The sequence below is a fragment of the Microplitis demolitor genome, chromosome 2 (assembly GCF_026212275.2).
Source record: "Microplitis demolitor isolate Queensland-Clemson2020A chromosome 2, iyMicDemo2.1a, whole genome shotgun sequence".
NCBI classification, from domain to species: Eukaryota; Metazoa; Arthropoda; class Insecta; order Hymenoptera; family Braconidae; genus Microplitis; species Microplitis demolitor.
Genome location: NC_068546.1, coordinates 18,224,020 through 18,251,733, shown reverse-complemented (window position 1 = coordinate 18,251,733; position 27,714 = coordinate 18,224,020). Strand labels below are relative to the sequence as shown.

The window sequence follows — 27,714 nt, the reverse complement described above, 5'->3', positions numbered from 1 at the left end:
TTTTTCAAATTAAATAAAAAAACAATATTATCATTTATTAATATAATTAAACAAATGATTTATTAAAAAGCTAAGTAATAATAACAAATTTGAATATAAGTATTCTGATTACAATAAGCTCTAACACTAAATCTAGATAAACACAAAAGTGAAATTATAATTGTATCAATTTTTCGGTTTATTGTATAGATTATTGATTAAAGTATTTTCAATTGTAGAATAATGAATCTAAATCATCAATTAATTCTAGCGGAAGTAATTAATTGAGTAAACAATTAAATTATAAACATTAATTTAAGAAATGTAAACAAAAATATTTATTATTATTTATTAATTTTATAAATATATTTGTACAAATATTTTCAATGAAATGGTAATAATGTTATTTTATTCGCTAATAGATTACTCTAAAAATAATTACCACATAATGATTTAAATCAGGTCATAAAAAAGCTAATACATATGTAAATATATACATATAAATAAAATAAATTTAGTTACGTCGACGACATACTCGTGAGATTCGCTAAGCATTGGTTTCTTCATATTTATTGTAAAGGGGTTCAAGATTTACAAAGGCTTACAGTAAAATTACTACAGTTTTTGGATTAAATTGCAATACAGATACTTTTATCGAACTGTTACAAAGGGAATTGTATCTTATACTTTTTGATGAAAGAATCATTTTTTCAGAATTTTCGGCTGGTCCATTTTGCTCCAGGTTTCATGCATAGGGCTAAAAATGCGCAAATAAATTGTTATTTTATAGTAATTGGACAGAAAAAAAATTTTTTTTTTAAATTTTGAGGGTACCTCATATTGCCTACCCTACCCCCTCGCCTAATTAGACCAATAATTAAAAAATGCGCATTTAGACAGGAAGCATTTTTAGTTGCCAGTTGTTAAAATTAAGCTAACATGTAAATATAAGAAAAAGTATTACACCCACATTATTGCGACACATCAGTCATTAGGACGCGGGTACAATTTAACAATGGAAGTACTTTCAGGTATAATGTTAACGTGTAATACTGCTTATTCTGAATGCACACGCATGGCACTCGAATTTAATATTACAAAAGAGGCAAACTGAACTTTTCGAACGTAAAGCACATTCTAATGCTTCGCATTAAAAGTCGTGCAATATTTGTATTTATTGGTCATTATTTTAGGTATATAGAGCTTAAATCATTAACTTATCGAGAACTCTTATATAGTCTAAAATGTTTATTATTAGACCGTAAATATTTTAAGTAATCGGATTATAGTCATTAAGTTATTAAGAAATTATCTAGACAATGATGATATCGGCGTCTGCAGGGAAATAGAAATGCTCGTATTTTACAAAATCACGAAATTTAGTATCATCTTAGGAAAAAAAAATTTTTTTTAAATACATATGGAAGATCTTTCACGATCTAATTGCGCTTATAATTATTTTCAAAAAATATGAGCGTGAATGTAACAGGCATTAGGCAAATTTAAAAGTATATATAAATAGAATAAATAATTTAAAAAAAAATATTTATAAAAAATGCACTTATTAATTTAAAAATTTTTTAATTGAGAAATTTAAAAAAATGTTATTTTATTAATTATTTACTCTATTTATAAATAATTTAAAATTAGTCTGATGTCTGCTACATTCACACTCATCAAAAAATTATTTTTTTACAATATCTATAATTACCACTCAAAAATTTTTGCGGTTTTTACAAATAATTATCATGAGAATTAAATGAGTGTGAATGTAGCAGATATCAGACAAATTTTAAATTATTAATAAATCGAGTAAATAATTAATGAAATAAAGTGCATTAAAAAAATTTTCTTATTGATAAGTGCATTTTTTATAAATATCATTTTTTAAATTATTTGCTCTTTTTATTTACAATTTTAAAATCGTCCGATGTGTGCAACATTCAAACTCGTACAATTTATGATACTGAAGTAAGCCGACATCGAATAATTTTAGAAATTTTTTTCAGAACGAAAAATTATAAAAAAAAAAAGTGTTTTAAAAAACTGGACTGATAGTTTTTTAAAATTTTCTATAGATGCATATTTTTAGTTTTTCTTTTTTTTGTAATCGATTTGTTAAAAAAAAAAAATCAAAAAATTTTTAATTGTCTGTTAGCTTCAGGATCATGAAAATTTTATAGCATAACTTTCATTAACTCAAAAATATCAAAAACTAATGAAGGTTTTTTATAAAGAAAGTTAGTACTGCATTTAAAAAATTTTTTAAATTAAAATTTAATTTAGTATTTTGATTAATCATATAGAATATAAATTATTTAAATGATAAGTATCTACTAGAACTTGAAAAATTCAGAGAATTGTTCAAATATCCCCTCCATCGCATAATTATGACGATGGGCATTTAAAGGGAAGTGAGAAAAAAATAATTATCCCGGACTAACTATTCGATAATTGGATAGGTAAAGGAAAGGGAGAGGGTAAGAATAAGAAAATTGAAGTAGTGGGAGTTTTGTTTGAAATTCAGAGGTACCGTGATCATTTACCTAAAGTAATTTTCGATCTTGAGAATACCAGTCACACGCTTTTGACTACATACTCAAAATCAAAGTTCATCAATAATTCGAACTTCATTAATAATTCAAAGTGAAATTGTTACAAAGTGAATATCTATACAGATTGTTTAGTGCCTAACTTTGTTAATTTTATAATTTCACTTCATAAAAATCGACATTTATCTATTATATAAAGTTTGTTACAATGTTTGTTACATCATTTACACCCCTACAACTGGCAGTTTTACAAAACAACATTGAAACCGCTGAATTGCTAATGGAAAATGGTGCTGATGTTAATTTTGTGACGGATAATCTTAATCTGCACATACGTCGCAAAACACTGTTAAATATTGCAATTCACCAAAATAATGAACAGATGGTCAGACTTCTTCTGAAACATAACGCTGATCCTAATAGAGACATTTCTGGAGATATATCGTCACTGCACATTGCTACTGGTAATGGTAATCTAAAAATAATGAAGATTCTTCTTGCGTATGGTGCAAATATCAATCTTGTACCAGTTCATGGATTCATACACCAATCTCCTTTGCATTTTGCTGTCCTTCACGAAAACTTGAAAGCCGTAAAGTTATTGTTGAATGATAATACGATCAACATAAACACAGTGGGTGATCTTAAAAGTTCAGTTCTTCATTACGGGGCCATGTACGTGAAATTAAATTATAAGGTCGTGCAGTATTTACTCGATGCTGGCGTGGATGTCAATTTAAAAAATGACCTTGGTGAAACGGCGTTGGATATAGCACAACATTTACCAGGAAAAGTCAAATTGCTAATAAAAAGGCATATTATAAAACTTACTGCGGCAAATTATTATGTAAGTAAAGAAAACTTAGCAGCAGTGATGAATAATCATTTTACTAAATCGCGTAATTTGTGTATAGAAGAAATTGAGAAAATGAAAAAAATAAACATTGGTGCGAGTTATCTTACGTTTTACGATGCTTTGTTTAAAGATCAACACGGATTGGCGGTTGGTTTAAAATATGTTAATTACGAAACTATTTCAGATTTGGATATCAAATCTGTTTTTCCTCTGTACGCTGGAATGATTACTTATCGTTTACAAAAAGCATTCGGACGAAAAAGATTATTATATAGTGTAATAGATTCTATTTATGATATTTTTAATGAGATTTTCCCAAGTACATTTATATGGGATATTTTGAAACTTTTAACAAACGACGATTTAAAAAATTTTGCTAATCATTGAAATAAAATATATATTGTAAGAGTATTGGTAAGAAGTTTGTGATTTTACTGTAGTGATTATATGTATAATTTACTAATTTAATTAATTTGTATATAATATATGTGTGTATGTTATGTGTGTATCGTATGAAAAATTTTAATTTTAATATTTCTGTACTGTTAAAACGAATTATTTATAATTTTTACATAATAAAATATTTTTTTTTATTTATATATTTGTTTTTTTTTTATTTAATTACTCTAAAGTAAAATAAGTAATCTTAATAATTAAATATTTCCTATACTGACTGGCTGTATAGGAGTTTACATAAAATAAAAAATAGATCTATATATCTATCGATTTTTTTTGCTCTTGTTAATTTCCACTTTTCTTAATAAAAAACTTTTGAAAAAGTACTATATTCCCAGTTTAAAATATTTCTATTAGAACTTAAGTAATTCTAGTATTAAAATCCAATCATCATACACAGAGATCTAGGAATATAAATGGTCAAATTGGAAATAGAAAAATTCAGCACCAACTATGAGACAAGATTAATGAATCACTTCAACGCTAGCCATCACAAATCTACTGACTGAGTAAATTAGCAGAAGATTGAAAAGATTCAAGCTATCAAATTTTAAAAAATAATTTAAATAATTAAATACCACACTAGTAATTGAGTTTACCTCTAATACCTGTAATATTTGTACCATAAAAATTACTTATTCTTAATAAGCAGATTGTAGTTTAAGTTGATAATAAATAAAGTGTTCAAATCAAACCTGAAAAAATGAAATTATAATAAATTTTTAAATTTTACATATTAATTTTTTGTCAATTATTTACCTCATCATATTTGACGGTCAATAATTTTAGAAGTATGCAGTAAAAAAAAAAACTTTTTTTTGTTTATATTGTTTCGAACAATTCCACAAAATTTCAAAACGTTTCAAATTTTTTGACCTCAGCATGCATTAGAATAGATAAATTTTTACGTCCAGTTAACAAGATCTTTTAAAAAATTTTTAATTTTGCATCGTTTAAAATGATAATGGAAGTAACAGGTATCAGACAGTTTTGTGTCACTGTTAAAAAAAGTTTGTAAATTTACAAACTATTTACTGAACGAATTGAAGAAAAATTACAAACTGGCGCATACCAATATCAATTAACAATTCATTTCGAGTATTTTTACATTAAAATATTAGAGAAGTTCTAAACAGTATTGAAATTTTACAAATGTATCGTATTAATTAAACATGAACGGCAATTTTACAATATTGTATGCACGGAGAAAAAAATATAGTAAATTTTACTAAAAAATATGAGAATAATTATAGTAAATTTGGATAGTAATCTTGAAACGCTTATGATTTATATGAAAAAATAATAAACATATAAGCATATTTTACAAGTCATTTAGTAATTTCTCATATACTGGGTATGGAAAATCTCCTATATTGCATATTTGTTTTTAGTTATATTTAGTAAATTTTACTATCCCGTTTAGTAAATTTTACTATATTAGAATGAAAAAAAATAAAATTAAATTTTTATTAGCTTTTAACTTTTTATTATTGTTGCTATCATTTTGATTATTATTGTTATTTATGTCATCTGTATTGGTGTTAGTGTCGATTATAGTTTTTTAAAAAATCACTTGTTTCAACCGAGATTCAAACCCTGATCTCCCGCGCGCGAGTCTTTTTCTATGTCTGACGACTTTTTTTTTTTTAAGAAGTTTATTTGCAATTATAATTATACATAGCTCATACATAATATTTTATTTGTATTGATTAGGCCGCAAATAACTTAAAAAAAAGCCTTTATTATTATTTTGATTTAAGAAGGATGGTTGTCCCATTGCCTTGGGCAGCTCACATCCATTGGTTCTCGTGTTGGTCCTTGTACACCTTACCTGTTGTTGGTTAGATTATTTATTTATTGCACGGCTCATGATGCGAAGCATCAGAGAGTGCATTACGATCGAAAAATTTTTTTCGCCTCACTTCGGCAACTATTTGAATTATTATACTTTTGTTGATTTATGGAATTAAGATAAGTTGCACACCATTTTGAAGATAATTTAATGGAGATTAATTCCATACTTTTCAAAAATTTATTTAGTTTAATGAAAACCGAAAAAACATCAAAATAGTTTAAAAAAATTTCCTGTTCGTCAAGTATGAAACCCGTAGACACGATAACTAGCGAAAAAATCCAGTAATTGAAACAAATTTTTTTTTTTTAAATTCTCTGAAAGAATTGTAGATCCCCTATTGAAAATGACTAGGTAATTCAGTGTCGTTTAATTACAATTAATAAAAGAATAAAAAGGCTGTATAACTATACATATATATATCTATGTAAAATTAACATGGATGCTGATAATTATACATTATACGTACATTTATTCCACCAGAGGCGCTTCCGGATAACCGTCCTAGTACAGCTGTTTTTTTTTTTGTGTTATTGCTAATTGGTAAGCCTGAATTTTTTCAATTCAATTCTTTTTTTTTATTTGTTTTTATATATATATATATTTTTGTTATTAATCGAGATATTTTAAGAAAATTCTTTTATAATTATAAAAAATTACCAATATAATTAAAAAAAAAAAAAAACAACAAATTTTAAATATTTTAAATTTATTCGTGCTTCCCGCCATTTTTTTGTTATTATTTTATTATTTCATAATGAATGGGCATTATGAGTCGTGCACTTTTGGATTTTCCAAATTTTTTATTTATTTTTTTTTCTTTTTGATAGCCATGATGTAAAATTTTTAAAACGTCATCTAGCTTTTTGTCTATTTTTTATTCGGATACTATATACATACAATATTGGCCATAAATTCACGACGGGTGGCGTTCAAATCGGTAAAATAAACTAAAGATAAATAAACATTTAGAAATTTAAATAGATAAAAAAGTAGATAATATAAAAAATTTATAAAAAAAAAACAAACAGTAAAAAAAATACTTAGGTAATAATTTAAATGGATAAAAAAATATATCGGTAATAAAAATAACAGAAAAATGAAAACTACTTTAAAAAAAAAATTAGCCAATTAAAACTGAGGATAAAAAAATAGCGCGCATTTTTAAAATCGGCTAACAAAAAATTGGTATAATTATAAATATTGATATATGAAAAAAACAATATAAAAAATACATAATAAAAAAAAACATATGGTAAACAAAGAAACGGATAATTTAATTTAAGAAAAAAAAAAAATTTACAAATAAAAAAAAAGATAAATATACATTAATCTATTCGATTAAGCTAATAATTATAAAAAATTGCAAAAACAAAAATTTACAATTATATAAATTGATAAAAAAAAATTTTGTATAATTAAAAATATAGATGAAAAAAAAAATTATTAATTTCCTGAGTAGAAAAAATTGCGGATAAATATAAATAAGAATAAATATAATATAGATAAATAAATAAAAGAATAAATATATAATTGTAAAAAAAAACACCAATTTTTAAACATTTGGATGAATATAATAATCTATATTTAAACATATAGATAAATAAACAATTGCACAAAAGATTTGATTTCAAAATAAATATTTATAAAATTAATCTGCTGGGCTATACTTGTTATCGAAAGGACACAGATTCCAAGCCAAAATATTTGATTAACTGGAAAACAAATGTCTTCTTCTCTTGTTATATAGATGCGCGACTAGAGTCAGTGAGTCTTATATTGACATCTTAACAGCGAACATATCTGTATTCAATAAACTGTATCTCTCTTTGTCTTTCTTTTACTGCCGTTAATTGTGGTGTTGTTATTTCTATTATAAGTGTGTTATCATTGTAGTGTATAAGTAATATTAATTATAAGTTGAAATACTACAATATATAAACATATGTGGTAGAATGTATCACAGAGTCATCTATTGTGCTAATATTTTTAATGCTATAGTTATTTATTGTTTTGAATTTACTGAAATAGTCTCTATTTAATTTGATTGTGAATTTATTTATTCTTGGGCAGTCTATGTCTGACGGCCCGATGTCTCCTTTGGACAAAATTTTCAGAACTTGTAATACATATTTGAATATGCTATCCCCACCAACTTTTGATTTTATCTATACATAGTAGAATTTACTTACAGATAGTAAACAAATATAATCGCGTTAGCAAAAAATACATTGCGTATACACAACAAATCCTATATTGTATTAGAAAATTTACCTTCTTAAATTTGTATTCATTAATTGTACTTATAGCAAAATTTACTAGACGAAAAGTAAAAAATACAATCATCTTAGCAAAAAATACATTACGCATAGTAATTTTTAATATCTTATTCTGTAATTATTACTAACTAGTGAATTTTACTAGACGTTTAGTAATAATTACAATACAGAATGTATTTTTTCATATCTGTTAGTAAATTTTACTATAGTATTGTAATTTTTACTATAATTTTTTCTCCGTGTGGGTACGTATTTTGAAAATTAATTATGTCATTGCGTATTTTACAAATTTTTCAATTTTGAAATACAAATTTCAATTTTTTAAGTGGCAAAAAAAGGTACTCCTACCTTATCTTTTTTTGTCACTTGTCTATTTTATACGATCTTCTATGGGATAAATGGTTGTGTTTAAGGCATAAAAGAAGGAAGTCATGAATGTGTTCTTTTTTAATTTAAAAATAACATTGTATTACGTGTTACTGACAATCACATTTAACAGAAAAAGCTTTTTTCGGTGCGACTGTGTAAACAAAGAACTCTAAAATGAAAACTATTAATCAGGTCAGATCGTCTAATACTCTCATTTTGAAGGGGAAAAATAATAGAAACTGTGTACCAAATTTGAAATCAAAGTATTTTAAACTTTTAAAATTGTTAATTTTTAAAGTCAAAAACGCAAATTTATAAACAATTGAACATAACTGTTATAATTATTAATATTATCTCGTGGTAATCAATTGTTTTTTCTTTCATCAATGATATGTTTTAAATTTTAAAAAAATATTATTCATGGATGTAAGAAAATTTGTATATTAATGGCTTATATTAAAGAAATTGCATTGTTTATATTAAGGAAATATTATTAATTTTACGATTTATTCATTTTTTACGATTTTTTTTTTTAAATATATTTTTTTAAATACAATTCTATTATAAATTTCTCCATACAATTATTGGAAGAAATAAAATAGAAAATTATGAGTAAAAAGTATAAATTAAATAGATGTTTTATTAAAAATAAATAAAAATAAAAAAATGCTTATTGAATTCTAGAATTTATAAAAAATGTGGAACGCTTCACGATTTTGCGTGTCATCCTTGCGCAGGGGCCATGCTAATCTTCTCTGTATCGTTCCAATTTTAGTATATGTACTGCCGAAGCAAGTACGTTCGACTTACGTTTAAAACTTTTATATATACAAAACATAGTGTATGACGAGTCCTTGCGAGAAAGCATTAAATAGAGTCATCTAGCGGTGAAAGTCAAAACACAACCCCCACTTCTTAAAAATTTTTATTAATTTCTATAAACTATTAATGAATATTTATACACTATATAATTAATCATCTACACATTAAAGTAATATCACATCCCGAGAACTCTGTCGCTACACATAAAAAAAATTTTATTTAAAGATTTCTTATTTTTAAATATGATAATAAAACTCCAATAACTAAAATTATTACATTTTACTTACAAATTCTATAAAAACAATTATTGCAATAAGTGACGATTTTCTTTACGCAAATAATAATTATTTTTTTTCAATCTTAGAACTTGTATTTTTTTAATACTTACCAGTATTTTCATAGCTAATAAAAATTCACAATTATAAATTTTCAGGGCCCCCTGTAAGAAGTTCAGAATCTGTACGAGGTTTAAATCTTCACGAGGCTCAGAGAAATTATTTTATACTTTTTAGTCTGTTTTAAAAACGTGAGATATTAAAAATTTGTTTTTATTTCGATAAATTTTTGTGTCTCTTTCTTCCAATTCTCCGCTGCCACTAAGTATTTATTTCAAATAAAAATCGACCATAAATATGTTCCATTCAGTTTTAACTCGGAGCGCTAGTAGTTTATTCTCGTGATAAAAAAATTTTACTAACTCTTACCATCTAGTAAATTTAATTCGACACATGAGAGGCACGAGAGTTACAGACACCGGGTACATTTCTGAGTATTTTACATTAAATTTCTTTTTCTTTGGCTTCAACCAACGGTTTGATCATGATGGTAAGTGATATTTTATCATTTTTCATATAAAAACTAATTTAGTTGAATAGTTTGCATCCTCTAATAATAAACAATCATTTTTAGTAAATATTTATCCTTAAATAATATTTTATAAATTTATCCACGCATTTTCTTTTAAAAATTAAAAAAAAAGTTAACTATAATTATTCTAAGCCGCCACGTGGTTTTAAAAAAATAATGTCGGCTCCAAATCTTACTTTATTTGATTTAACTTATCTTCATTTAATGTTTTATTAATATTTTACTTGCACATTATTATTTGAATTCAAAATCATACTGAAGTTAGCTAACGTCGGATAATTTTTGAATTTTTTTTAAAACGATAAATTGCAAAATAAAATTGCAATACTTTTTTATTTTTCTACATGTGCACATTTTTAGTTTTTTTTTTCTGTAATTAATTTGTTTTAAAAAAATCAACAATTATTTATTGTCTGATAACTCCAGGATCAGAAATTCGAATCAAAAATTTATAGCAAAAAAAAAAGTATAATTATTTGCTAACTTTTTCCCGACAAAGTTCATACATTTTATGCCTTGCATGTTTTATTTAACAAAAAGCAATTTACTTATATTTTTAATATGATGATCTGTACATGCACCACTCTTACAAAACAATGGAGATTATGTCCAACTGATTATTCAATTTCTTTAAACTAAACTAATTAGTTAAATTTTCTCTTTTAATATTAATTTTCTGTTTGATGTTTATAGAAATTTTCTATTCTCTATTTCCTGGAAAATGAAATGGAGTTATCGCAAAGTAACCAGTGGAAAGTCAACACTTGAAATTGAAGCCTTGAGGCCATTATGGTATGATTTTATTTAAATTATCATAAGATTTTTATTAGTTAATAAATAAATACTAATTTAATGATGATAATTTCCTTTATATCGATGAAAATTCTATGATTGATATAACTTCCTTGGATGTCTGACAGTCTTTAATAATTATAACTTATTAAATATTTAAAAATAATTATTTATGTAAGTAAAATTATTTTTTCCAGGCACAGGTTAATCGTTAAAGTTTGTGAGTCCTAGAAATAACTGGGTGACAAGAACTTGAAATTCATCATGATGACTTTCTGATTGAGGTAAAATTATGAATGACTTTTTTGTTTACAAAAATTGTTTATTAATCATGGTGGCTCGTAAAAATATGATTTAATGATTTATAAAAATGTTGAAATTTTGAAGAATAATTTTTATATTTTATAAATAAATGATCAATTATAAAACTGGTCTTGATAAAGCAAAATTTCGAATAAAAAGGTAGACAAGTTATTAATAATTGTTAATAACCATCACCTATTAAAGTCGCAAATAATTATCCAATTAATTTTTGCAATGATTTTTTTAAAATATTTAAATGATGATCTGTACATGCACCACTCTTACAAAATAATGGAGATCATGTACAACTGATTAGATTATTTTCGAAATATTATTTCATTTACGGATAATATTCATTCATTTTATGAATAATAATATTAAACATTTATTATTTTTAATTTTTAACAGATTTTTTTATAAATTGTACTCATGAGGTCGTGAACTACAAAAATACTCCAGTTTGATGAGTCATCTTTGGTAAATCTACAAATGATGGAGATGAGTTAGAGCCAACCCATTCTTCAGCATGTAGCTAAGGTATTTTTTAAATTTATTTTAAATTATAATCATTAATTGCGGGTTGATTAAAATAATAAATCAATCAACCGGAATTTAAATTTAAATTTATTTTTTTCAAAAAAATAGAATTCAACAATTATTATATAATACTATAATTATTAACGATAATTAAAAGTTTATTTTTTCTTTGTCTAGATGATTGATAATCAAATTTCTGATTTGATTCAGAACAAATATTGAGGAACTCACATACGATCAGTGGATTTATTGCTGTTTGTCAAGAATTTGATTACCACGAAAAATATAAGCAAATGAATATATTAATTTGAATTTATTAAATAAACAAAATATAAAATAAGCATTTTTTTATTTTAAATTAAATTTACTTCGAAATTTATCAAAAAACTTTGAATTTTTCACTTTGCAACTTTTTTTTTCCTTAAAACTTCTTTAGAATTTCTTAAAAAACCATAGATATTAGCCAGATGTGCGACATTTGTAGAAACTGGTTAATTTAATAATGTTAAAATAATTATTAAATTATTTCTTTTAAATGTATTTTCATTAATAAAATATGTTAGGGCTAGCAATAGAGTATTTTACCCAACTACTTCAAATTTTCATATTTTATTTTAGTCTAGTTCTTTTTCCTTTTTTTTTCTTGTCGCTACTGAAGTTAGCCGACGTCGTATAATTTTTAGATTTTTTTCGAAATGATAAATTATATAAAAAAAAAAAAATTGCATCTAGAATTTTTTTAATTTTCCATATACTGTGTAAAAAAAATTGTTGAAAAAGTTTTGACTATTCTAAACTTCAAAACTTGACACAATGACAAACTTTTTTTAAACGATTTTCAAACTTCGGAAAATACAAAGAAAAAAATAATTGGACTTAACACTATAAATTAACGTTTTTACTCTTTTGTAAATTTTTTCTTAGTCTTCATTAAAAATGTTGGATTTCGTCATTTTTTTCAGTGCAAAATACATTCAGAAAAAGCTGATTTTGAACTATTTCTGATCGTTTTTTCTGAAGCGTATGTTAATAATGCTAAAATATTCACATTGAATTTTTAAAAGTTTAAAAAACGTTCAAAAAAAAATATTGTCATTGTGTCATGTTTTGAAGTTTAGAGTAGTCAACGCTTTTTTAACCTTTTCTCAACAATTTCCTTACCCTGTTACTTTCTTTTACATATGTGCATAATTTTAGTTTAATTTTAATTTTTTTTTGTAATTGATTTGTTGAAAACAAATATCCGAAAATATTCAATTGTCTAGTAACTTCAGGATCATTTTTTTTATTTCTGGTTGCTATTAATTAATTTATTATTTAAAACCAAGATCAGCGATTTGTTAATTTTAAGTAACTTGTAATTATTTAATTCAATCCCTGACGGTTTTAAATCAGCCTGGAAACACCCTGGGAGTGGAAACACGGTGGATCCTGAGTGGTTACAGGGTGGGTTTGTGCCATTTTATCACCGTGTATACACGGTGCTTACATGGTGTTTCCACGATGGTAACACGGTGTACCCACCCTGATTCCACGGTGTATTCACCGAGATTCCACAGTGTATCCACGGTGATTACGCGGTGTACGTGGAATCACGGTGGGTACACCGTGTAATCATCGTGGAATCACGGTGATAAAATGACAAAAAACCCACCGTGTAACCGCTGTGGATCCACCGTGATTCCATCGTGTTTCCGGGGTGTTTCCAGGGTGAACCAAAACCGCGAGGAATACCCTTCATATTTTTCACTTTGGAATAATAAACTCATACCCGCTAATTTATTTTAAGCAGCAGCCATGTGACCGATAGATGGCGCGTTTTTGAATAAAATGGCAGAAAATTGATTTTCTTTTTTAATATAACGCCAGAAATTATTAATAATTTTTGCATAAAATGATCATAATATTTATGAAAAATCAATTTTAAAATAATAAATAAAATTCATTAATCCAATTAAGTACTTCATTATATTACATATTAAGTAAGTAGTATTTTAAATATTCTTAAATAAATAAGAGTAAAAATTCACAATTTTATGTACCGAAATACTAAAGTTTATTTATGTTTTTTTTTCAATCAAGTTTTGATAAAGTCGGACAGTAAAAGTCCGACTAACTATAATAACAAAGTGGAGCACAAGTGCGTTCTCTGTGAAGCTTCTTTGGAGAGTAAAGAAGCTCTTCAAGAACACTTTAGGTACTTTTTTAATTATTTAAATTTTTTTTCCTGACTAAAATTAATTGCAAACATTTAAAATTTTTTTATATTTATTTAGAAAACATGCTGATAAAAAAATTGATGCTCGTGGTAAACCACTTACTCGAAAACCACCACCACCAGCTACCGAATCTAGCTGTGATATTTGTGGTAAAAATTTTGAAACAATAACCGCCACAATAAGACATCGTTTTAAAGTACATCCTAATTCACCAGCAAAATTTTATTGTGGTTATTGTGGTATGCAATTTCCATTAAAGGTAATTAAGTGAAATTAGTAGTAACCTTGCCTGCTTCGTTGAGTGTTAATTAAAATTTTTTAAAAATATAAATTATTTTTTTTTTATTACAAACTTTCAAACATAATTATTAATTAGAATTTTTTTTTATTCAGAGTTTTGTTATTTATTTATTTAAAAAATAAATTTGTCATTGTTTTTTAGTTTAGATTTCTCATATTGACGTTTAGTTAATTAAGTATTTTATTTAAACAAATTTATAAGAACTGCTTCTTTTTTTTTATATTAAAAAAAAACATCTGTTTTTATTCGAACAAAATAATGCAGTATCAAATCATGCCAATGTTTTATTAATTTTTAAGTTATTAAAATTCAAAAAAAAAATTAAAAGTTTTAATGAATACTTTATCACTTAATTATAAATTATTTCAGACACATAGGGATGCACATTTAACATCACATGATTCATCAGATAGTGCAGATACTACAGAACATAAAAAATGTGAAGAATGTGATAACGTATTTTTTAATATAAAGGCATTAAATTATCATTACAAATCAGTTCATAAAAGGTAAACATATTTAATATATCATTATAGGATAGAAGTACCATTTGTGGCCACTGCTCCCGTTTTGGACATTTGATATTCTATATTATTTAATGGAAAAGGATTAAAAATAAATTTCATTGTTATAGTGTGTTAAAAGTATCTTCGAACACATTTAAGAAATTAATTATGTTATTGCATATTTTATAAATTATTTTATTTAAGTTTATAAGTGGTCGAAAATCGTACTTCCATTCTAGATGTATATGAGGTATGAGTGTTAATGTAGCATACATCAGACAAATTTAAAATTATAAATAAGTAGAATAAATAATGAAAGAAATAATATTTATAAAAAATGGACTTATTAATTTCAAAATTTTTTAAATGTGCATTTTTTTAAATTTTATTTTATTAATTATTTACTCTATTCATTAACAATTTTGAATTCGTCTGATATCTGCTACATTCACACTCATATATGAGGGTGCAAAAAAACAATAGATACTTTTTTCTTCTCGGCTGTTGTAAAAAAAAGTTTCTATACATCGAAAAAAAAATCCTGTCAAAAGGACAATTTTTTATTTAAATTTTAAAAGGTGGCGCTCGCTATTTGAATTTTTCTATGCTATTAGTATGAGAATTTTATTTGTTTTATAAAAAATCCTATAATTTAATTTGATGTTAAAAAAAAATTTGAGTCATGAACATTTTTGTAGGAAATTTTATGTTCTACAAAATTGCACATAAACTCAAACACTCTAAAATGAACAGTTCAAAAGTTTCAGGTATTTAAAGTGTATCTTTTTAAAAATAAACGTTCAAAATGTTTTTCCATCAAAACTGCTATCCTCACGAAAAGTATCAAATAAAGGTCCTGTAACAAATTTCATGTATTACAAACGGCTTCAAAAACATCAATGTGAATTCCTTACTTTATGATTAATCAATATGTCTAATAAATACTTTTTCATTAAAAATATTATTTTCTGCTAGTGTGACACTTGTTATCATTTTTTCACTAGATTTACTTTGAAAAAAACTCACCTACGACCAAAATTATTATTTTAACAAATTTATGAAAGTAGTAATTGAGGTGTAAAAACAGTTTGAACGTTCACTTTTAAAAAGTCATCAACTTTAAATACCTGTAACTTTTGAACCGTTCATTTTAGAGTTTTTGAGCTTCTAAGCAATTTTGTAGAGCATGAAATTTCCTACAAAAATATTCATAACTGAAATTTTTTCCTCAAAGCCATATGGAGTTATAGGATTTTTTATGAAAAAAAAAATAAATAAAATTCTTATGCTAATAGGATGGAAAAATTCAAATAGCGAGCGACAATTTTTAAAATTGAAATAAAAAAAACGTCCTTTTGGCAGGATTTTTTTTCGATAAATAGAAACTTTTTTTACAACAACCGAGAAAAAAAACATATTCGTTTTTTTTTCGGAGCACCCTAATGTATATGGTTCAAGTAGCATTTAAATTAATACTTGAAAATAATTTATAGGCTTGTACATATGTTTCAACCCATAGCGACACCACCACCGAGTAATAAAATAAAAGTAAATTCAATGAATGATGCTCTTAGTGTCTACTATTGTCATCTATGTGGAGTTGAATACATCGTAAAATTCAATCTCCAGCAGCATTTAGAAAAAGTTCATTCGCAAGAAGAACGTGAATCCGTGCCGGAAGATTTAATTAAATGTACGATGTGTGCGGCATTATTTTGTAGTAAAAAAGCTTATGATGTACACAACAGCTATCATCAACCAGACGATCTTTATGTTACTTCTGAAGAACAGAGATTGCAGACAATTACTAAAATTGACCAAGATTTTGACATACGGAGAGTTAAACCTCGCGCTGAAAAATATATTCCAAAGAGTCCACCCCAGAGGCCAAATGTTAAAAGACATTTGGCAAGAAATACAGTTGGTAAAGTTGACAAAGTTGGGATACAAAAACAAATAAAATTAGAATTAGATGAAACTCATGATGATTTAGAAACGCATCATTCTAGTGATTCGGAAAGTGATATTCCATTAAATAAAAGACTTAAAAAAAGCTAACAACTAAATTTTAATGATTAAAGTTATTATTATTATAAAGCACAATTTTAATTTTAATTATTTATATAAAACTATGTAAGATAATACATTCATTTAGTGTAATTGTTTATAATAATTATTGTCATTATAAAAAAATAATTATATCACAAATTTTACTTTACATTTAAATTTTCATCAGTAATTTTTTAAAACTACAATCACATTAATTTATTTTATTTTAACTTTGAAAAATTGTTAGGAAAATATAAAAAAAAACGTCTTTAATAAATTTATAATATACATATTTATTTTTTTGTATATAAATAAAATTGTAATTTATATTTTTTTAAATTAAAATAATTAAATTAATATTAGAATTGAAATAATTACTTTAACGTTTTATTTAAATAAAAATCAGTTTTACCGCGTAAATGCGCGCGCATTTAAATTGAAGTTATCAATTTCCGATACTAATATTAAACCCGGAAGACTAAAAATCCACCATTTTGCTACAATGATTTTATACGTGTGCTCGTTATAATCATGTACATTTATAGCCTGTGAATATTGAATATAACAAACTTTTTAATATACAAATAAAATAATTGTAATAGCATATAAATTAAATTTTATTAATTGTTATTTAAATTTTTAAATAAATAATTAATTATGGGACGTAAAAAGAAGAAGCAGTCAAGACCCTGGTGCTGGTATCCTTTTTAACTTAAATACTTTTTACTATTCATCAAAGGTTTAATTTTACATAACTATTTTTAGTGCACATTAAATATATATTAAAAAAATAATAGCGATGATTTTCCAACATACTGCGTAGTAAAATTTATTTATTTAATTTTTTTTGTATGAACTTTTGAATTCGGTCATATTTAATTGCACATTGCGTCACTTGTGTTTACTCCATTGACAATTATTATCATTATTGCACTTATGCAGTAAAAAATATTTAATATATATAACAGTATGCGGTATAAAATATTTCAGTTAGTTAATTAATTAATTAATAACATTACTTAATAGTTATAAATATTAATGTCAATATTATTCCTTAATTAATTTATGAATTAAAAAGGTATTGTAATCGTGAATTCGATGATGAAAAGATTTTGATTCAACATCAAAAAGCTAAACATTTTAAATGTCATATTTGTCATAAAAAATTATACACTGGCCCGGGATTAAGTATACACTGTATGCAGGTAAGCATATCATTTTTTTTTATAATTACACATGCATATCGACGTTCTAATTAGCAAATTGTCCAACTCCATTTCAGAAAATCCTTCATTTATGCAAAAAAAGTAATTTAAAATTTTATTTTCATCTAAATCAATTCCATATCTAGTATGTGCATAATATTTGTCTAGGTTTCTCAAATAATATTTTTTCTGACTATTACTATCTGAAAATTGCACAGAATCACCTACTGAAAAATGTTAAGCTGGACAATTTACTAATTAGAACGTCGATATATATATGTACATATAAGTACTTATTTATTTATTAAAATTTTTAATAAATAAATAAAGCATCTATAAGCTAACTTGTCCTTCAGTATTGAAAATGTCAATACATCGATTGACAGCTGAGAGATATGAAACTAGAAATATTATTTTCTTATTTTAAAATCAATAAATTTATATGATTGTTTTTTTTTAGGTGCACAAAGAAGCAATAGATAAAGTACCAAACTCGATGCCAAATCGTAGTAATATAGAAATAGAAATATATGGAATGGAAGGAATACCACCAAATGATTTAAAAGAACATGAAAGGCAAAGAAATGGCGGTAGACCAGGATCACCTAGTTCGGGTGAAGATGAACCAGCTCAAAAAAAATCTAAACCTGAAGGTTTATTGGGTTCAGCGCCTGGACAGATGCCAACTAATTCAGGAATGATGCCTGGTATGATGCAAGGCATGCCCGGACACCACCCGATGCATCAGATGGGCCAGTATCCTCCACCGATGCACCATATGATGGGACATATGGGTCATGTTGGTCCGCCATTCATGCAAGGGTATGTATATAATTTTTTAATACTTTATTTATTATCAGCAGTTGATTATTTATGTAATTTTTTTATTTTAGAATGATGCAAGGTATGCCAGGAATGCCTCCAGGTATGCAACCACCAGTGTCTGGTGCGTCAATGCCAACAAGGCCGCTTTTCCCAGCTGTTGTATCAACAGCAACATCATCAGTACATAATTCAACGCCTATTGGTACTGATTTCAAACCCATAACCTCGATAGCTGGTGGTTCTATAGGTCCAATAAAACCTACATTTCCGGCTTACAGCAGTGAATCAACTGTTACGATAAATAATATTCATGATCAGAAGGTTAATTTAATTGCTACAACTGGTGCCGCAAGTAAAATAATTCATCCGCCCGAAGATCTCAGTCTTGTAAATATTAATTCACTTTTTAATTAACATGCAGTAAAAAATAAATACTTGAACAATAACTAAATAAATTTTCAGGAGGAAATAAGGGCGAGATTACCTAAATATCAACGTCGTCAGAATGACGAATCAAATCGTAATTCTGTTAATTCAGAAGCATCACACCAAGCTGCTGTTCTACATCAACAGCAACAACAGCAGCAACAACAACAACATCAGCAACAACAACAGCAACAGCAGCAGCAACATCATCAACAACAGCAGCAGCAACAACAGCAACAACAACAGCAAGCGGCGCAACAGCAACAAGTGGCAGCCGTGAACGCAGCGGCGGCATTCCAAGATCAGCAGCAACGCCAACAAGCTGCACTGTCTGCATTACAGCAGCAACAGCAACGTTTTCAGAGGCCACCACAGATGATGGTACCTGCAACGGCTGCTATTCCTGTCTCCTCCGTTGCGCTCATGGCTCCACTGATGCGCCCAACAATGACACTTGCTGCTCCTGCTCTCATTCACGGAGGTAACATGATGCGACCGCCCCCCATGGGCCTGCCACCAGGTAAGTCTCCATCAAGTTAGTTCCACAAAATCAATATCAATCAATTAAACTAAATAATATATATTATCCACGGTACTGTACACGCGATTATATCTTTTATATGTAAATATATCTATATATATTTATATTTATATTCATATTACATCACTCTCTTTTCGTTTGATCGTTGACTGCGAGCGTGTATGTTTCCTATTATATTCATCCGTTTCCATTGCATCTACTAGGAGTTTATTCTCAAACATATATAACATATATGTATTTTTTTTCGTAATTTTTATTTTTTGTCAGTATCGATGTCGTCAATAAAAAAAAACTTCCCGGCGTTATTTTTTAAAACTTCACAGGATAGGCAAAAATTATGAAATAATTTATTTGTATCAGTTGATTTAAATTTTTCGCGCGAAAATTTTTATAACTTAAAAATTCAAAATAAACACGTCGCCAATCATAGACAATATTTATTACGACGATTACATAAATTAAAAAAAAATGTGGAGTAATTTTTTTTTGTTGATGACGTCGATATGTTTTTTTTTGTTCGAGATATCGCGATTGATGTTTACACAGTATCCTTATCCTATTAATTTTTGTGACAACTATTTAAATATAAAATTAAATGGTTATCATTTTTAATTTTTTCCAATTACATTATAAAAACTTAATAATAATTAAATTATCCGGTTGCATTCAAATCCTACTCGAAATTGGCTAGGATATTAAAAGGTCGAATAAGTATATTTGAAATAATAATCAATTTATTTTAAATAACACTCGGCCGTGAGTGAAAGAGAGCGAGCTTGAGAGGAAGGGATAATAGTAGATTTCATTTGGGAATTATTTCATTTTTCCTTATTAAATAAAATAGTTTAAAGTTTTTTTTTTTTTTCCTTCAATTTCTACCACTACTATTATGATTGTTGTTTTTAATGTTTAATAGATTTATAAAATATTAATTAATATTGAAAAATTTAAGCACAATCAGGATTCACATGTATGCAATTTATAAAAAGATAATAATGATGATTTTTAAAAAAAAATCTTGTTGACGATTTAACGTATCTCTTATACGTTTTTTACGTTTTAACGGTGCGTTTGCAGGACGCCCAGTCACTCCTTGGTGAGTGTTGAACAACCCTCGTCTGGTTACTAAATACGTGTTTTATTCAAGTACAACAAGGTTGGTCCTTAGCAAATAGCATGCGGTGACATGGCCTATTATATATAAATACATATATATGTACATATATATATATATATATATATATATATATATATATATATATATATATATATATATATATATATATATATATTGTTATTTATTATTACTATTACTACATACATACATCGTCATTACAATCATACTCATCAAATCACAAACTCTTATTTCTGTGCATTTTTTATTTATTACTTTATATTTATTTATTATTTTATTTATTTATTTATAAAAAAAATATAATCAATTAAACAGCTTTTTAAAAAAATTGGAAAATCTAAACGTGCACAACTCACTTGCTTATTCAAACAGTGATCAATAGATGACGTTCATATATGTAAGAAAGTATTAAAAGAAATCTGAATTAGATTTGGTTTAAAAATTAAAAATTTGAATTTGAATTTGAATTCGACTAAATTATGTATATATACATCTAAAAAAAAAAAAAAAAAAAAAAAAAAAAAAAAAAAAAAAAAACTGGTGATCATGGTCGAGCGATCTAAGGCGTAAGACTTAGACCTCTCGAACTTGATCACTGACCAGACTTAGATTCGAATCACAGTGAAGCCTAAAGAATTTTTCATACACAAAGTCTGAGGGCTCGGTCCTGAGATTCATCCTGTCGCCGACCCTTGGAATCGATCTGGTTTAAATTAAATTTGACTTGGTTTAAAAATTGAAAAAAAATTTAATTCGACTACTTTGGACGGATATGGGATTGCCCGAATCCTAATAATATATTTATGCCTTAAAAAAAAATAATAATGACAACGGCAGCTAAATTTTTTCATAAATTGCCAGTTTAAAGTTTTTATTAATCGTTCGTGGATTTTTTAAGTTATTGTGTTTATCAATATCCGTACATACTATCGGATATCAGAGGTTTTTTTTTTTAATTAATTTTTTTTTTTTTTCAATCATTATTTAATAAAAAAAAAAAAAGAAAACGACTTAAAATTGTGTTCGTTTTATCCATTAATAAATTATTTTTCAAATGATACAAATTTTATTCAAGTTAAACATATTTTAATCAATGTAAATATGATTTTTACGTGAGTGAATCAGCCGGGACCGAGTAAGCGTTAGTAGAATACATCTCATTGCTTCGCAATTGAGTTGTGCAGTTATTTTCAATAATAATTTTATAAATAAAATATTTATTATTAAATATTTTTTAGATGTTTAATTGAATAGATTTTTAAAAAATTTTATTTTTTTTAATAGCTTTTTACTCGCTCATACATTAGCTCTTCATTTATTATTTACTATTTAAATTACATTTATTTTAATAATAATTATTATTATTAATTTATTTACTTATAATTTAATCACATCTTTAAAGAAAAAAAAGAAAAAAAAATTCACAACTTCTTTCCTATCTGCCAACCGTGTTTATTGCCACAATTATCCTTACATTTTGACTTTAAACATTTTTCTAGCTTGGAATCCTGGTGTTGTGATTAAAGTAGTTGATGAACGCTTTTATTTACTTAAATATTCATTTTAATTATTATTATTACTACTACTACTACTATTGTTATTATTAATTTATTTATATATCGATTTAATTAATTACTTAATTATTTATTTTTATTTGAGCACGGGTATCGGAGTCTTCGGATTTCTAACTTTCGTAATTTTTTATTTTAAAATCTTTACACAAAACGTGTACGTGATTAATAATTTAAAAAAGGCTTTTTGACTACAATAATCTGCACGCGTCCTGCTTCAATGTTTTCTCCTTGTTACTAAATTTGTACTAGATAGATTATATATATATATATATATATATATATATTTATATAAACATATATACATATTAGATGAGTATTAGAAATTAAATATTACGCCTTAATTGGTAATAATTATTTACTTAATTTCTTAATAATTAATAAATAAATGGATACATAATCTGAGGAAGAAAAAGGAGCAGAACGCCGAAGAGGACAATTACGGAAGGGTCTTATTTTCTTACTTAAAAAAAAAAATTAAATAAAATCACTTTGTCAGGTACTCGTTTTTATGAAAGAAAGAATAAATGAACTTACGTTCAATTGCGAGAATGATAGTGCGTAAGAATGATTAAATAAATTATATATAATTTATAAACAATTAAGGACAATGGTACGTTTTTTTAATATATTTTTTTTTAGTTTTATTTATTTATTTATTTACTGTTTAAATATCAAAGCGTAACGTAACGTATGTTTATCACACCATAGCCTTAGCTTTTGTGTCACACAAACAATTTAGATAAGTCGCTCCGACCGACAGTAAGTAAATTATTCACAATATCAAAGTATATTTAATATATAATAATAATAATAATAATAATAATAATAATAATAATAATAATAATAATAATATAATTAATATTATACGTTTTAAAAAATTTATATAACTTCGTGTGTGGCGGGAAATATATTATTTTTATTTTATTTATTTATTTAAATTTTCGGGTGGCAGCTTATTTTATTTATTTATATTTTCAAACAGACGTGTTATTTGTTATTTGGTGTGGTAGCAATTTACCTATCGGTTTGATAATTTTAATTGTAATGTATGCGGCACCAAAACTGCATGCTGAACGTCTTTATCAAGCTTTGTTTTTTTATTTATTCATTTACTTATTTTGTTATAAAAACGTATATATATTAAATATATTTTTTTTTTTAATTTTGATGGAATCGTTGGGTAGAAGTAGGTGGGAAAGGTAGACAAATGTTTATTGATTAACTTATTAATTAAAATTACCCCGTGTATCCTTAATTGGATTACTAATCCAATTAAAATCCATTTCCTGTATAGAAAAAAATTTTTTTTAAATTAATTAATATTTGATTTTTTATAAAATGATATTTCACATGGTGATCACATTCCTGGAAAATTTGGAAAAGTCAAGGAATTCCGTCACAAAGCTGGAAAAATTTTTACTTTATTTTTTTTAACTGAAAAAATTCGACAAATTTTTTTTTTTTTTTTTTTTGTCAAAACTGTTCAAAAAGTGGCGCGGCGTGAATACGACTGTGATACTTCTGTGTACACCTTTGCAAGATGTATTACATCTTGAAAAAAAACCCAGTAGAAATTGATTCCAATAGCGAAAAAATGAAGCAGTTAGAATTAAAAAGGGTGTTAGAAAAAAAAAAAGTCTTAGTAAAAACCGATTGTCAAGATCTTCAAGATATTAACATGCACATTAACAAGTTAAAAAATCAAAAACATTAAAAGTATACATAAGTATTGAACTAATAAATTTCATGGAGAAAAATGAAAATAAAAAATGTAGGAATTTCTATTATGCTGTTGACTAAATTTAAAACAGAAAGTTGAGTTGTAAAAAAATTATTATGCTGCGCTATAATTATTATTGTGAGCCTCTAAAAATTTTTTATTTTCCACTAGAATTCCTAATTTAAACAAACGATATTTATTACAATTTATCGATAAGTTTTAAGTGTATAATATTTTTTGCAGTGTAGTATAATGAGTTTTTCGCAACTCAACTTCTTGTTTCAAGTTTTGTCGACATCATAATAAAAATTTGTTGATTTTTTAAGCCCATTTTTTTTACTACATTTATTATTCGTGTACTTGATTAATATTTTATTGATATTCTTTAAGACGTTCTCATATATGAAATTTATTCTATTGAAAGTGAAAAGTTTATTTACATTTTATTATAAAGTAACCCGGGTCACAATATCTAACCTCATTCTAGCCTCATCGAACCCAAGTAAGCCTCAATCCAACCTCACTGAGAAAAAAAAGCATTTTGAGCCTCAAATGATATTCAAAAAGCCTCAATGAGCCTCAAATAATGCTCACAGAGCCTTAGTGATCCTCAAATGGTGATCAAAGATACTCCAATAATACTAATCGAATTTAAATTACAAAGTCGAGACTAGATTCATTTAAGGCTCATTGAGTCTTATTGAGGCTATTCGAACATCATTTGAGGCTCAAAATACTTTTTTTACTCAATGAGGCTGGATTGAGGCTTACTTGGGTTCGATGAGGCTAGATATTGTGATCCGGGTTAAGTTACATAAAAACATAGATTTAAAATCAAAAATAAAAAATTATTCATTTAATAAATAAATAAAAAACCTATGAACATTGACAAATAATAAAATAAAGTTTCATTTAACGACGACGGTTGATTATTTATTGAACTGATTTATACCATTTTATTTTGAATTAAATAAATGTTTCCAATGATTTAATATTAATACAAATGGTCAGAAAATTTTTTAATTATTTGACTGAAATACCTGAAAATTCAGAGAGTTTCAGTTTCAAAAATCTGTGGTCACCATGTTATTTTTAAAGTTAGAGATTAAAAAAATTTTTTTCTATAAAATCCACAGCTGTCACCTGATAATTTGCCACAACACGAAGCCAAAATCCATTTCTTAATTAATTTAAAATAATAATAATTAAAAAAAAGTTCTAAATTAAAAATAGTTATGTACAATTGTGAGAATGAATGAGACAAAGAATGCGAGTGCGTGTTTATTTAGTAAATTATATAAAATAATTGAATTATAATAATTTAATATTATTAATAATAAAACTTAATAAAATAACGTAAGTATTATTGAATAAAATCTGTACACAAAGCGCTAATTTATTATACACTTGTAATATGGGAAAGTTTTAATTGGAAATTTAAAAAAACATTTTTTAAACCAAAAAAATTGCAAATAAATAAATTAGAAATTATTTAACGGGATGTAATAATTGATTATTGTTTGTGGTATTGCAGGTATGATTGGGGCATTGCCCCCAGGTGCGATGCATCCAGCATTCGCAGCACCAATGGGATTTCCTGGTGGTCCAATGCTTACACCGATGATGCATCCACGCTTCAGATGATCACCTCAAACTAACGGGCCTAATCCATCCTTGCATTTTGTGCTCTGGGCCTGACCATAACTTTGGCTTGAACATTTTAAATTAATTGAACTTTAAATATAATAACAATTATTATATACAATTAACGACAAAAGCCATGGGTTTGGAAATTTTTAAGAGGACAGTGCGACGTTAAAGACATCATCATCAATCACGCCACTCAATGATCCTTCGAGTTAACACGAAGTTAGCAAAAGTCTTTGTTTTTTTTTTTTTTTTTATTACTATTATTATTAAATATTGTTACGCTATAAACAGCATTTGGAAATATGACGAATAATTCCAGGTACTGTTTTCAATCCACAAGATATTCTTGTGTGGATACGGGTGGCGCTTCACGCTGCCGCTAAAAAAATACTTTTTATTTTTTATTATTTATTTATTTAAAAAAATTAGAAGTAAATTAATTGACTTTGAATTTATTTTAAATAATTAAAATAATATTGTGAGTACGCATTTAATGGATGGAAGTAAAAATGTAAAAATATAAATAAAATTAATAATTAATATTTAGGAATTACAAAATAAATAAAATAGTTTATTAGCCGCAGCGTGAAGGTTTCGGTTACCTCAGGTTAGTCTGCCGTAAATATTTTTATTTTGTTAAGAATCATTTTTAAATCTTTATTTATTAATTAACAACATTATTACTATTATTATTACTATTTTATATTAATACTGTTTGTTGTTTTAAATGGATAAATTATTTACTTGATGTTGTTAATTTAATGAATTAAGAAATAATGATTCTTTATTTTCATTCAAGCAACTTAACGTGTCGACGACGCATGAGTGAGTGGTAAGTACGGAGAGTGCTCACAAAAAAAAACTTATTAAAAAAAAATAAAATAATAAATTTTAATAGAAAAAAAGTACGAACACCAGCTTTTTACACTAAAAGCGCGACTCTGATTTAAATACTCTTCTTAAATTTATCGGTATTCAAATATCTTCCTATAGATTTTTTATTCTTTAATAATAAATTAATGAGTATTCACGTTTTTACATAGCGGATTTTTTTTTATATTAAATTACTCATTTTATTTCCTAACTAATTGATTATTCAAATTAAAATGAAATAAAACGAATTATGGATGAAAATCAATGCATCATTACCATACTTTGAACACGTGAACGTACAAATACTACGTATTGTTATGATAATTATTTTATTTTATTTATTGTCTTTCTGAATAATTAATAATTAGGATAAAAAAAAATAATTGACTTTTAAATTGATCTTAATTTTATGTAAAGCAATGAATTTGACGAGTTATTATTAATAATTACTCTTAAATTAATTCAGGAGGACAATTTGAATTATAAAAATTAAATTAAATATGTAGAATATTGAATTTATTCAGTGAGTGTCGCCGACAATATTTTTTCTTTTTTTTAATTTAATTTAATTATTTTTTTTAAAATAAATTTGTGGAAAGTTTTGATGGGTTTGGGCACAGCCTGACGTTTTAGGAAAACTTGAAAAAAAAAAAATTATAAATACATAACGATAAATAAAACTAAAACTTTTAAATATACTAGGAAATAATTAAATTAACAAATTGTAATATGCTTGTAAAATATTACACATGTAATTAATTTATTATTTTATAATATTTGTATTAGATTTTTAAATGAATTATTAATTTTTTTTTATATTTAAATTTATGAATTATTAATATATTAATTATATTAATAAATTTCCTGAAACGAGCAGGCAATAGTCACACATTGTTTAAAGCAATCACAGCTTACATCGCTGTTGGACCAAACGTTTTTTTTCTCTCTCTCTCTCTCTCTCTATCTCTCATTTGGTCCCTTGTCTTGTATCAAAAAGACAGGCGATTGTTTTAATCGTTATCATTT

At 25.7% G+C, this 27,714-nt stretch overlaps 3 protein-coding genes, 1 long non-coding RNA gene and 1 other non-coding gene across 5 annotated transcripts; 4 read left to right on the top strand and 1 right to left on the bottom strand.

Annotated features, from left to right (window-relative positions):
* The first annotated feature begins 2,739 nt into the window (after window positions 1-2,739).
* LOC103568513 (putative ankyrin repeat protein RF_0381) lies at window positions 2,740-4,311 on the top strand. The gene is made up of 2 exons (XM_008545414.1): window positions 2,740-3,663; window positions 4,279-4,311. Exons 1-2 carry the CDS (start codon window positions 2,740-2,742, stop codon window positions 4,309-4,311), a joined length of 957 nt encoding a protein of 318 aa, XP_008543636.1.
* A 4,724-nt stretch (window positions 4,312-9,035) lies between these two features.
* LOC128667387 (U6 spliceosomal RNA) lies at window positions 9,036-9,142 on the bottom strand. Its single transcript, XR_008403359.1, has one exon. It is a non-coding gene; the product is annotated as a U6 spliceosomal RNA (small nuclear RNA).
* Window positions 9,143-9,882: 740 nt separating this feature from the next.
* Window positions 9,883-12,005, top strand: LOC103568498 (uncharacterized). Its single transcript, XR_548867.2, has 5 exons — window positions 9,883-9,990; window positions 10,726-10,824; window positions 11,022-11,108; window positions 11,536-11,664; window positions 11,842-12,005. It is a non-coding gene; the product is annotated as an uncharacterized LOC103568498 (long non-coding RNA).
* A 1,695-nt stretch (window positions 12,006-13,700) lies between these two features.
* Window positions 13,701-16,990, top strand: LOC103568514 (zinc finger protein 664). Its single transcript, XM_008545415.3, has 4 exons — window positions 13,701-13,861; window positions 13,941-14,142; window positions 14,554-14,693; window positions 16,184-16,990. The coding sequence occupies exons 1-4, from the start codon at window positions 13,701-13,703 to the stop codon at window positions 16,746-16,748; spliced, it is 1,068 nt and encodes a 355-aa protein (XP_008543637.2). The 3' UTR covers window positions 16,749-16,990.
* Window positions 16,991-17,215: 225 nt separating this feature from the next.
* Window positions 17,216-27,104, top strand: LOC103568499 (BUB3-interacting and GLEBS motif-containing protein ZNF207). Its single transcript, XM_008545398.3, has 6 exons — window positions 17,216-17,437; window positions 17,818-17,944; window positions 18,405-18,766; window positions 18,838-19,156; window positions 19,232-19,715; window positions 25,700-27,104. The coding sequence occupies exons 1-6, from the start codon at window positions 17,397-17,399 to the stop codon at window positions 25,807-25,809; spliced, it is 1,443 nt and encodes a 480-aa protein (XP_008543620.1). The 5' UTR covers window positions 17,216-17,396; the 3' UTR covers window positions 25,810-27,104.
* The last annotated feature ends 610 nt before the right edge of the window (window positions 27,105-27,714 follow it).

Excerpts from the sequence above, each read along its gene's own strand:
- LOC103568513 (XM_008545414.1), top strand. The coding sequence starts at position 2,740 with ATGTTTGTTACATCATTTACACCCCTACAACTGGCAGTTTTACAAAAC. Across the intron at positions 3,664-4,278 it reads GAAAAAGATTATTATATAGT|AAAAATTCAGCACCAACTAT; the intron begins GTAATAGATTCT and ends AATTGGAAATAG.
- LOC103568514 (XM_008545415.3), top strand. The coding sequence starts at position 13,701 with ATGTACCGAAATACTAAAGTTTATTTATGTTTTTTTTTCAATCAAGTT. Across the intron at positions 13,862-13,940 it reads GCTCTTCAAGAACACTTTAG|AAAACATGCTGATAAAAAAA; the intron begins GTACTTTTTTAA and ends ATATTTATTTAG. Across the intron at positions 14,143-14,553 it reads GTATGCAATTTCCATTAAAG|ACACATAGGGATGCACATTT; the intron begins GTAATTAAGTGA and ends AAATTATTTCAG.
- LOC103568499 (XM_008545398.3), top strand. The coding sequence starts at position 17,397 with ATGGGACGTAAAAAGAAGAAGCAGTCAAGACCCTGGTGCTG. Across the intron at positions 17,438-17,817 it reads CAGTCAAGACCCTGGTGCTG|GTATTGTAATCGTGAATTCG; the intron begins GTATCCTTTTTA and ends TGAATTAAAAAG. Across the intron at positions 18,767-18,837 it reads GGTCCGCCATTCATGCAAGG|AATGATGCAAGGTATGCCAG; the intron begins GTATGTATATAA and ends TTTTTATTTTAG.